This window comes from Lepus europaeus, chromosome 2 (genome assembly GCF_033115175.1).
Source record: "Lepus europaeus isolate LE1 chromosome 2, mLepTim1.pri, whole genome shotgun sequence".
NCBI classification, from domain to species: Eukaryota; Metazoa; Chordata; class Mammalia; order Lagomorpha; family Leporidae; genus Lepus; species Lepus europaeus.
The window spans coordinates 113,273,739-113,286,595 of NC_084828.1; the positions used below are offsets into that span (position 1 = coordinate 113,273,739).

The window sequence follows — 12,857 nt, forward strand, 5'->3', positions numbered from 1 at the left end:
CAAGAACTGTTCTTTCCTACGGTATAGAGTTTTCTTTCAATCTATATCGTCACCTATAAGGCCCCGCTTTCCTTCAAAGCTTCACTTAAATGCTAGCCAGCTTGAATTCTCTCCTTTTCTCACTTCCTATATTCTATCTATAAATTTTATGGCCTTATAATTTCTATGTTGTTTATCAGTTTATATATATATATATATAGTTCTTATACACCCTGTTTGACTCTAAGCTGTTTGAGCTCAGAAAACAAATCTCTTTGGGTCTTGACTCCTTCATGCCTCTGAATAGTGCCTTGCATGTAACAGAGCTTAATAAATATTTATTGGGGTTATGAGCACATGGTAAACACATATGAACTGCCAGGACCAAATGGTTTGGGCATTTAAGACTATGGCTACTATGATACTGGTTCATATTTCTTTAACAGGTTTAGGAATTGGAAATTTTATTCATAGAAAAATCTAATAGTTATGCATATGGATTCAGTAACTCAGTATTACAAAGTAGATGATTAGAGAACCATAAATAATTGGGATACCCAGGAAATAGGCTGTTCTGAATAATTTAATTTTCTGGTTAACTCAGAGTTAAGCAAAGAATCCTTTTTGTTTCATTTCTTACTGAAGAATTCTTTCTAAAATATGCTAATTCTAGTCTGTGGCAAAGAGCATCATTAAAAGTTTTCTGTGATAAATGAGACTATTAGAATGCCTTAAGGTAAATTATTACATACCTTAATTCTCATTTTACATTTCTCTATAGTTTTTTGAATTTGAAATTAAATCTCAAAGATTCTTTTCATATCACAGTATATATTCTTGGACATTGTTTTTTTGTGGGTCAATCTATTTTTTTAAGATTTATTTTATTTATTTGAAAGATAGAGTTATATAGAGAGGTAGAGATAGAGAGAGAGGTCTTCCATCTGCTGGTTCACTCCTCAGATGACCGCAATGGCCGGAGCTGTGCCGATATGAAGCCAGGAGCCACGAGCTTCTTCCAGGTCTCCCATGCAGGTTCAGGGGCCCAAGGACTTGGACCATCTTCCACTGCTATCCCAGGCCATAGCAGAGAGCTGGATCAGAAGAGGAGCAGCCTGGACTAGAACCGGTGCCCATATGGGATGCTGGCACTTCAAGCCAGGGCTTTAGCCAGCTGCACCGCAGTGCCGGCCCCTCTATCCATTTATATATTCCTGTCAAAAGCTGGTACATTGCTTAACGATGAATCCATTCTGAGAAATGTGTTTTTAGGCAATTTGGTCATTTTTGTGAACATCATATAGTGTACTTATAGTCTTATACAAATGAAAACAGCTACAATATCACTAGACGATATTATGGACCACAGAATGATATATGGTCTATTGTTGAGCAAAATGTTTTTGGTACATGACTACATATACTTTTCTAATCTTAATCATAAAGAGCCAAAATACATACTTTAGTTTGTCTTAATAAATACATTTTACTTTGATTTGAATTTTTTTCATTCTTTTGTTATGCAGAGGACTTTAAAAATTCATGGAAAAATTGAATTAAAGGATAATTCTATTTTGGTGCAAAAATTTTTGTAATCTGTGCATAGCTGTTTTTGAAATGCATATGTAAATTTTGGTGAAATTTCAGTTCCATCAAATATGTTACGTTTAAGTTCTTTTAGTATAAATTATTTACATAACATATATAGCATAATACATGATAGATTTGTTTAAGACTTGACTCAACTTTTCCCTCATAAAGATGTCTGTTTCTGAAACTTTCTGAATTATGTGTGACTTTGCATTTGTAACATACTGCTTTATCTCTGGCATAATGCTTTTGTCTTTGTCATTTTTTCAGGGTTTTCACAAATCAGAATAATTTTTGGACAATATTAAGACAAAAATTATGAATACCAAAGATTTTGTAGTTCTTCCATGGGGAAAACCTGGGAATTCTATAAAACTGAAATATAAGTGAGTATATATATATATGTGTGTGTGTATATATATATTACATATATATTTCTTAAATAGAACTAGTTACAAAAGTTTATATATATTATAATTTAAACTCTTCTGACATTGTTCAGAGTTAAACTCAAATGCTGTGAATTTTATCTCCATTTAATCACATTGCTGTGTGTTTCTGTAAGAAACTTAATTTTTATGAATCTATGACAGTTACAAAATTGAAAATAAATGTATTTATTGTATTTATTGAAAATAAATTTATTTATTCCACAAGAATTAAATGGTGGGTTCAGATTCTATGAGAGCAATATAAGAGAAAGTTAAAAATATCTTGTGACCCTTATTCAAAGGTAAAAAAGAATCACCCCAAAATTTAGACAGAAATTGAAATTAGAGAGACGGCTAGGGTGAGGGAAACTTAAACATGGAATACAAAGCACTACATATCCTAGCCTGCTGCAGAGTTAAAGGACATTATGCAGAATACACCTTTCCTGAGAAGGTTGCTTTCTGTGCCTGATGGACTGGTACATGCATTTAGCTGGAGCCAAGCAATTCAAGGTATCCTGGAATTCCATGTTATTGCAGGAGTCAAACAACTTTCCCTTTGAGAGCATCTAGAGTCACTGACAATCCTACTGTTATTCCTCTAAAATCTCACCAAAGGCCAGCCAGCACAAGTTGGGGGACAGACTGTCAGTTTTTAATATTACTTTCCGAGTCTCCTGCTTCAAATCAACACACCCATGGTTTCTCCATGTCTTCAGAGCCTTCCTAATGTTCTATTCATCTTTGAGACATGGAGTGTAAAAGCATTGTGTGAACTGGAAAATCTTATGCCAGTACATGGCATTATCATCATTAGGAAATCTATTTTTAGTGCAGAGAGGAGATCCCTTTGGCTAAGTTCTTTTATCTTTAGATCTCAGACATCCGTTTCTGTAGCAACTGTCTTCCTGTCCCAGTGCCGGAGCATGGGCCCTTTCTGCATGTTCAGGTAGCCTTTGTGTTTCTTCGTTGAGAGGACCAGCACACTAAATCTCAGTCACCTTTCTACTCGTGTTTATTCCCCTGTTGTGTCTCGTATCTTGTCACCATCATAGTGGTCATTGGCAGTAAGAGCTGAATTACTCCATGTACAGTAGATACAATGAAAGCAATGACTCCCTCTGTACTTAGTCCAGCTTTGCTGAACCCACTAGCAGCCTTTGCTTCCTGTCCCTTTCTGGATATTTCCTTGGGTTGTATCTACATGGGGATACACCCTTGGCCCACCTTACTCTTTGGTGACAGATCGCCACATCTATAAATTAGTTTCTTTTTCTATCTCCATTATTCTTTAGCTTGGTTTCTCATCCATAGCATGCCTGGGTGCCTATGCTATTTGATTATAGTAAAATATTAATGTAAAAATGATCAATAAATATTTAAGCTCATGATAGATAATAAAATCTAAAGGATTAGATTGTCTTTGCTCTTTGAAAATGTCAAGTAACTAATGCTGCTAATAAGAGAGAATTAGAAAATGGAGAGTAGCTTGTGTCAAAAGGTTGATGGACTTCAAATTTAATATCAAAATCTTGCACAAGAATGACCTACACCAGAACCTTAACAGGGTCTTTCTTCTAATCAGATTCAAATAGGCTCTGTTTTCCTTTCTCATTATACATACGTGCCATAAAGGTAGAGATTGATTTGAGGGCCCTACGATGATCAGTTCCATAAAAATGTATATTTTGCCAATATAGAAAAAGTGTTTTTAAAAAGATTTATTTGAAACAGTTACACACACACACACGGAGAGAGAGAGAGAGAGAGAGAGAGAGAGAGAGAGACATAGTCTTCTATCTGCTGATTCACTCCCTAATTGGCCACAATGTCCGAAGCTGTGCCTATCTGAAGCCAGGAGCCAGGAGCTTCTTCCAGGTCTCCCATGTGGGCGCAGAAGCCAAGGACTTGGGCCATCTTCCACTGCTTTCCCAAGCCATACCAGAGAGCTGGATCGGAAGTGGAGCAGCCGGGATTTGAACCGGCGCCCGTATGGGATACTGTCACTGCAGGCAGTGGCTTAACCCACTACTCCAGAGTGCCGGCCCCTAAAAAAATGTTTTGAATGCTGTTCTTCATACTGCTTGAACAAATTAGAGGGAAGCTGTTGAGAAAACTAGATAATAGTTTTTCCTTTAGTTTTTCTATTTTGTGCCGTGTATGTTTGTGTATATGTAAAGACGTGGCTCATGTATATAGTGAATTATTATTTTAAACCTTCATCAGTATAATAAGGTAAGCAAAAGTCTAAGACTGAAGAGATACCTTGCTTTAGGTGAATATTAACAGAAGGCACATATGAACTTTAGGAACCATACTTCAAGAAGTACAAAGGAAGTCATTGAAATATTTCATCATTTATTTATTATTAATATTTTAATTTGAAAGTGAAAGACTATATGAAATTACTCTGCCTCTGGTTCTTTTTTTGTTTTTGTTTAATCCAAGTGAACGTTCCATATTTAAATCTTCAGAAATGCTCAAGAATTGCGAATGGAGAAGGTGCGGTTAGAAAAGGAAAATGAAGAGATGGAAAAGAAACTACAAAAATTCCGATCTGCAAGGAGCAAAGAAAAGGAAGAAATAGGGTGGGTGAAATTTTTAATGAATTTTAGAAGAATAAACTGATTGAAAGAAAAAAAAAACAGCCTGTTTTGTCATTCCAATAAATGTGTTTAGTGGATGGATAATTTCTGACTATGCCACTCTCATGAGGCCTATTGTTTTTTCAAGTTATAATTGTTTTTTTGTCTTCTGAATTTATTTGGTCTTATCCTTTTTTAAAAAGATTTATTTATTTATTTGAAAGTCAGAGTTACAGAGAGGCAGAGGTAGAGAGAGAGAGGTCTTCCATCCTCTGGTTCACTCCCCAATTAGCTACAATGGCCAGAGCTCTGCCTATCCGAAGCCAGGAACTAGGAGCTTCTTCTGGGTCTCCCACATGAGTGTAGGGGCTGAAGCACTTGGGCCATCTTCCATTGCTTCCCCAAGCCATAGCAGGGAACTAGATTGGAAGTGGAGTAGCCAGGATTAGAACCAGTGCCCACATGAAGGTGGCGGCTTTACCTGCTACGCCACAGCACCTACTCCTATTCTTTCTTACTTGCCTTTTTACATTAAGATTCTGAGCAATTTATGCTTTGGAAGTTTAGGACAACAAGACATACTGTGCCCTTTGCTCTTAGAGGATTGCCATCCACAGCAAATAAAAACTGGTTTGTGGTGGTGAGCATAGTGGTCTTATTGCACTCACATCACATATTGGAAAGCCTGTGTTCCAGTCCCAGATCTGCCCTGGACCCCAGTTTCCTGCTAATGTACACTCTGGGAAGCAGCAGGTGGTGGGTCCCTACCACCAGTGGGAGACCTGAATTGAGTTCCTTGCTCCCAGCTTCAGCTGGGTTAGCTGTTGTGGACATTTGGGTGGTGAACCAGCAGTATAGAAATTTCTCTGTTTTGCTCTCTCTTTCTGCCTCCCAACTAAACAAATATTTTTAAAAAAGGAAACGAGTTTATCTTTAGAACCATTTATATTTATTAAAGATTTTTGGGGGGCAACAGTTTACATGTATGCATATTAGAAGCACTAAAAACCTCAAGCATATTTGGAGTGTTTTTAGCAAATGCCAGTTTTTAAAGTTTTATTAATGATAAATCAAATATTATGTTCACATATCTTGTATGAAATTTACTGAGACTTGCTTTATTATTAAGATAATACATATGATAAAAGTCAAATTGAACTGACAGTTATAAAAATCATCTCTTAGCTCTAGACTGACTGATTAAATTTGTTGCTGTAAACATATTATCTTTATATGTGTATACAATAGATGTATGTAAACACCTGTGTATGAATGTGTGTATGCTTTAAGAGTGTGTGTGCCCTGTTTTTACAAATGAGATTGTCTCCCACATGGGTGCAAGAGCCCAAGCACTTGGGCCACCTTCCACTGCTTTCCCAGGCAGGGAGTGGGTTCAGAAGTAGAGCAGCTGGGACCCAAACTGATGCCAATATTGGATTATAGCTTTGCAGGTGGCGGTGTAACCCCACATGCCACAATGCTGTCCCTGGAAGTTATTTTTGTGTGTTTCGCTGCTTCTCACTTAATGATCCAGTGGCCATTTCTTTTCCCTCTACTAATTTTTACTTAATTTGTACTCCTCAATGAATGGTGGTATTCATCTGGTAATCAAATTTCTGGAATCAGCTTCCTGAGTTTTCCTTAGTGGCAGAAACTTTTCTAGGAGTTTTTTAAACATCCTGAAGTTTGACCGAGTTTTCAGCATAGTTACACTGTTCTCTAAGGTCAGACAGACAGTAAATGTCATAGCCAGAATTAGAACCTGCCACTCACTGGTCAGGAGGGCAGAAGTCCAGTGTTTTCATCCTGGCTGTATTATTTATTGTCGGTGTGACATTGGGCAAGTTGTTGTCTCATTGATTTTGAAATGGGAATTGGATTCTGGGTCCTGGTGACTTCAAACAGAAGTGCTTTGAAAGCGGTAAAATTCAAAAACTCAAGGTTTATTTATTTATTTATTTTCAATTTTGGTCATCTTTCAACTTGGCCGCTCATTTGAAGTCTTAGGAAGAAATTCATCACTTAGGAGATCTGCTGAGTATATTTGGGTGTTGCTTTGCTTCATTTTCCTCTTGATGTTTTATGAATTCGTAGCTTTCAAAGTTGCATGACAACCAGTAAAGGTTCCTATAAATCAATAAAGCTATCTTTAGTCATTGTAAATGTCAAAAAATAGATGGGATTCTTCATCTGTGTTTGGACATTTTACTTTTATTCATTTCTCAACAATAGTCACAAATATAGTAGAGCTATATTTTCAAATTACTGAGGATATTGGAGCATTATTGATATTTCATTTTCATTTTGTGGTGTTTTGTTGCATGTTAGCAACTGAATTTCCATTTCTTGAAACAGGGAAAATATATTTGTTTTCATTAAAAGGAGAAATGTTTTTAGTGATTACATTTTGTGTTATTTATATATATTGAAGGTCAAGTGGATATCACTGGAAGTCTGGAAAAGTGGGCAAATTGAGTAATCAATCACACATGATGCTGCAAAATAAAGGAAATTCTATTAAGGTAACAAGATATGATTTGATTCTCGGGCAATTTGCTAAGCAAGAAGATATAAATTATGTTTTCAGATCTTGGATTCCCTCCATACTCAGGAATTCACTATTCTTATCTTAATAACTTTGCATAATAGTCAATATTTGATTCATTTTTATAGGTAAATACACAGCCTTCATTATTCATATTTTTGTTTTTCATCTAAAGTTCATTTTAAAAAATTTGCCTTGAGGTGAATTTCTGTATTCTCATTTTTTCCAAATTTCAAATGACCTTTATCCATGCAGCTCAGTTCTGGTTTAAAGTATTGAAATAGATTTATATAATTCTATATTAAAGTGAAAGCTAATGTTATTTGATATGACAAGTGATATACTTTATTTCTACCTTTATATATTATATCATGTTTATTGGTTTTATATTCTTTGGAATAATGCTCATGAATATACAGTTTGTTCCATGTGTGAGAATCTGCTTTCAGTGTATTTCTGGAAAAAATGTTTGTTACAGTTTCCCAGCTATATATTTACTTTATCTTACCTTTTATTAAACATATAAATTAACCTTATATTTATTTAAAATTAAAACCAAGTAAAAGTTTTTGCAAAAAAGAAACTATTTTGCTTCTGGATTCTATAGTATAAGATCCATGATTTTGTAAATTTTAACTTACATGGCTTTTTATTTTTTATATACCTATCATTAAATTTTCATTGAATCAGTTGGTGTCCACAGATGTCTTACTCATTACTTCTAAACTTTTTGGCATTGCAAAAGCATTTTGCTGTGTGGTGTCATTCCCTTAGTCAGATAGGTTAATTTTTAGGGTAAAAGTTTTATAATCCACTTTTCATTTTTCATTATCTTGCCAATGTAGTGTTCTGTGTTTTAGATATTATTGTAAATATATTAAAAATGCTGACTATTCATGGTTATTAACTTTGTAATTATTAACTTAATAAGTTTATTAAATGCTTTCTTTCTCTTGTAATGAGTTTTTCTTAAGATTTATTTATTTATTTGAAAGACAGAATTGGGGCCTGCGCCATGGCTCACTTGGTTAATCCTCCGCCTATGGCGCCGGCATCCCATGTGGGCACCGGGTTCTAGTCCTGGCTGCTCTTCTTCCTGTCTAGCTCTCTGCTGTGGCCCAGGAAGGCAGTGGAGGATGGCCCAAGTGCTTGGGCTCCTGCACCCGCATGGGAAACCAGGAGGAGGCACCTGGCTCCTGGCTTCGGATCGGCACAGCGCTGGCCGTGGCAGCCATTTGAGGGGTGAACCAACGGAAGGAAGACCTTTCTCTCTGTTTCTCTCTCTATATCTCTATCTCTATATCTACATCTCTACCTGCCAAATAAAAAAAATTAAAAAAAAAAAAAAAGAGTTACAAAGAGGCAGAGGCAGAGAGAGAGAGAGAGGAGTCTTCCATTCACTGGTACACTCCCAAATGGCTGCAATGGCTGGAGCTAGGCCTATCCAAAGCCAGGAGCCAGGAGCTTCTTCTAGATTTCCCATACGGGTGCAGGGTCCCAAAGACTTGGGCTGTCTTCTACTGCTTTCTCAGGCCATATCAGAGAGCCCGATTAGAAGTGGGGAGCCAGACTTGAACCCATGTGGGGTGCCAGCACTGCAGGTGGCAGCTTTACCCACTATGCCATAGGACTGGCACCAAATAAGTTATTTCTGTTCTCAAGGAGTTCCTAATTTAAATTAAAGATGAGGTGCATAAAAATAATATTTATGGTAAAGTTCAGTATGTAATTTTTTGCTACAATCATTTAGCATATGCACAATCTGCTTGAGAAATAATAGTTTAGTCCTATGAATATTTGAGATTCTACTGGGTATATTGAAGAGAAAAATAGTGAATAAATCGGAATCCAAATCCCTACAAATCTTATAAATAAGTGAAGGTTGAGAATATAGAGGGTTGTGGAGCTGTAGAAATGGGTCTCAAAAGAAAGATTGGGCGGGAGGATAGAAGGATGTGAATATTAACCTGCGTAGTGTTGATGTGTTTCATTTGTTTAATGAAATTCCCTGACAGTCTTTGAGCAAAAGAGTGTTAAGCAAAGGTAGTAATTCATGATGAGTGATCTCGTTCAAACATCCAGTGAATTTGGAGCTGTTAAAGTATGGAGCAAATGGTCTCTAAACTGTTTTGAACGTGAGACACACTAGAAAAGAATATATTTTGAGTATAGACTTCCTATATATGTACTACTGTTTGTTTTTGTATACTTATTTTTTTTTCTTTTATTCTTAACTTACACGTAAAAATTTCACATATGTATGGGGTACCATGCAATGTTTTTATACATGTATACACTGCATAATATCTAATTGGGATAAACACTTCTGTCTCCACCAAAGTGCATTCATATGTAGAATTTATATATACTAAGTTACTAAAATATATATTATCTGCATTATAAAACAAAATATGGAAATTAAAATGTGATAAACAGAAATATAAGTAAATGTTTTATTTTTACTCTCCTTTTTATGAGCTCCTTTGGGCAGGCATGCTATTTTTTGCAGACCACTGGTATAGAGGCAGAAAGATTATTAGAAAGAGTTAAAATAATCTGGAGGTCAAATGAAAGAATTCTGAATTAGAATGATGGCAGAAGAAATATAAAGGGAAGTAAGGAACCAAACAGTAGTGAGAAAGGAGAACAGGAAGTCAAGCATACTTCCTGTTTCACGCTGGGCTGGCTAGGAGATAGCATAAGGAAAGGAGTTAGAATTATTTGGGATGTACATTTAGAGTTTTGCTTGAATCCTCATGTGATAGGAAACTGAGAGGATAAATGAGCTCCCTAAGAATTTGTAAAGAGAAGAAAGTTCTGAAGAATGGAAGCTCAAGAAATCCGGTGGATGGAATATAGGTGCAAAATGAGCATTAATATTTAACACCACTCAACGTTTTAGCCTTTTTCCCCTTTTTATGTTTTCCTCATGAAGTGCTTCTGTCAGTCCTAAGAGTACTTGTTGTTATTCAGGGTCCTCAGATCAAGTAACTCAACGTCAAGTAAATGCTGAAGGTCTGGCATCAGAACTGAGACTTGAATGCAGGCCCTTAGGCTTGTTATTAGATAACTGGCCCACTCTTTGGTGAAGGGTGAACTCAAAAGGCTTCCACAGCCTTGACAGCTCATGACAAGAGCCTCTGGTGATTACTGATGTCATAGATAAGAGTGTCAATTGTTAAATCAACAACAGGAGTCACTGTGCACTTACTCCCCATGTAGGATCTCTGTCTTTTTTTTTTTTTTTTTTTTGACAGGCAGAGTGGACAGAGAGAGAGACAGACAGAGAGAAAGGTCTTCCTTTGCCGTTGGTTCACCCTCCAATGGCCGCCGCGGCCAGTGCGCTATGGCCGGCGCACTGCACTGATCCGAAGGCAGGAGTCAGGTGCTTATCCTGGTCTCCCATGGGGTGCAGGGACCAAGCACTTGGGCCATCCTCCATTGCACTCCTGGGCCATAGCAGAGAGCTGGCCTGGAAGAGGGGCAACCAGGACAGAATCCGGCGCCCCGGCCGGGACTAGAACCCAGTGTGCCAGTGCCGCTAGGTGGAGGATTAGCCTGTTGAGCCACAGCGCCGGCCGGATCTCTGTCTTTAATGTATTGTACTATGTGAATTAATGGTATAACTAGTACTCAAACATTACTTTATACTTTGTGTTTCTGTGTGGGTGCAAACTGTTGAAATCTTTACTTAATATATACTAAATTGATCTTCTGTGTATATATATATATGTATATATGTATATATATATGTACATATATATATACATATATATATATATAAAGAAAAAGTATATCAGGAGTAGATTTGCTGCAGTACAATTTTATAGAAGGTCAAGTAAAGGAGGGCATTTTTAGAACATATGGAGGGGCCGGCGCTGTGGCGTAGCAGGTAAAGCCACCTCCTGCAGTGCCGGCATCCCATATGGGCATCGGTTCGAGACCTGGCTGCTCCACTTCCGATCCAGCTCTCTGCTATGGCCTGGGAAAGCAGTAGAAGATGGACCCAGTCCTTGGGCCCCTGCACCCAAGTGGGAGATTGGAAGAAGCTCCTGGCTTCGGATAAGCACAGCTCTGGCCATTGCAGCCATCTGGGGAATGAAGCAGCAGATGGAAGACCTCTCTCTCTCTCTCTCTCTCTCTCTCTCTCTCTCTCCCTCTCCCTCTCTCCGCCTCTCCTTCTCCCTGGGTTTAACTGTGACTTTCAAGTAAAATAAATAAATCTTAAAAAAAAAAGAACATATGGAGAAGTCAATATTGTCAAGTACATTGCATAGTGAAGAGAGTTTTGAGTATCAGTTAGATCAGTGTTTCTCAAGGGGACAATTTTGCTTCCAAGGAGACGTTTGGCAATGTCTTGGTGACATTTTCAGTTGTAACCACTGAGAAGTTTCTGCTTTGTTCAGGCAGTTAGCCTAACTCAAGATGCTTGCACCCCACACTGGAACACTTGCGTTTAATATCTGACTCCAACTCCAGACCCCACAGTGCAGACCCTGGGAGGCGCAGTGATGATTCAAGTGATTGTCTGCCACCCGTGTGGGAGAACTGAATTATGTTCCCAGCTCTTAGATTTGGTTCCAGCCCAGCCCTGGCCCTTGCAGACATTCCGCGGAGGGAATTGGTGGGTGGAAGCCCTCTGTGTGTATGTCATTTTCTGTATCTCTCAAATTAAAAACAGAAAATAGAAACATCCTGAAACACACAGGAAAGCCACCATCATAAAGAATTTTGTGGTCAAAAATATCAGTAGTGCTGAAGTCCTCAAACCCTGTATGAGACTAATAGATTAACACTTTGACTCTTCTCATCATCAGCTTGGTGATCTTGGGTAAGTCGCTTAACCTTTCTGAGTCTCTATTAACACATTTATAAACATACACAATAAATACCAACTAACAACTTCACACAGTTTTGAGCAATATGTGAGACAATATATGCGAAACCAGTTTGCACATTAAAATCCCTCTTATGGAGAATGGGATTTTTTTAAAAACTGAGTTTGCTGATTGAGTCTTTATCAGATGTGAAAATATATTTCAAGTGGTTGAAAAGGAAGGCTAGGAGACCATGAGGGGAGAAAAAAGGGTGGACTTTCAAGGGTTTAATAGGATCTAAGAAAAACTTTATTACACATTTTTTTAGGACTGGGGAGAAGATGTGAGCATTTGTGGGCTGAGGGAGGGACATGCTGGTAAAGGACAGATTGAAGATTCAGGTGGGAAAAGTGCCGGTTGCTAGGGATATGGTTTTTTAAGAGATGGCTCATCACAGGAAGAAGCATACTTTCTTTTTGTCCTGAGGTGAGATGGACAGAAGAGATACGGATGAGAGTAAAAAAAGTAAATTTTAGAGGTTGTGCTTGATAGATGGAAAGTGTTAGAACCTGTGGAAAATTGTAATGGGAAGACCTCGACATTGCTGGTAAAGTTGAAGTCACTGTTATCTGCTCAGGGTATGGAAAGATGAATTTCAGTTCTTGGGAATGGTGAAAGTTTGGAATAGCCACTGTGGGAATCATGTTTGGGGTTTAGGAGAAAATGAATAAATGGACCGCTGAAAAGCCATAGGACCCACTGAGGATATTCAGGACGGATTTTATGGGAACTCTTTGGTATTATTTCATCATAATAGTGGGTAGATATGGGAGGTCTAGGAAAAAGGAGATACGATGATTGAGGTTAGAGAAATTCTGCATTTGGGATTTTGAAGGTGTGTCCAGTCACA

At 37.6% G+C, this 12,857-nt stretch overlaps 1 protein-coding gene across 2 annotated transcripts in view; it reads left to right on the forward strand.

Moving 5' to 3' along the window:
* Nucleotides 1–1,875: 1,875 nt before the first annotated feature.
* Nucleotides 1,876–12,857, forward strand: part of ZBBX (zinc finger B-box domain containing) — a 129,064-nt gene continuing 118,082 nt past the window's right edge. For both annotated transcript variants that reach the window (XM_062178089.1, XM_062178096.1), the window contains exons 1-3: nucleotides 1,876–1,955; nucleotides 4,475–4,588; nucleotides 7,017–7,107. In XM_062178089.1, the coding sequence (XP_062034073.1) occupies nucleotides 1,888–1,955; nucleotides 4,475–4,588; nucleotides 7,017–7,107 (273 nt within the window). In that variant the 5' untranslated portion in view covers nucleotides 1,876–1,887. The remainder of the gene's footprint in view (nucleotides 1,956–4,474; nucleotides 4,589–7,016; nucleotides 7,108–12,857) is intronic.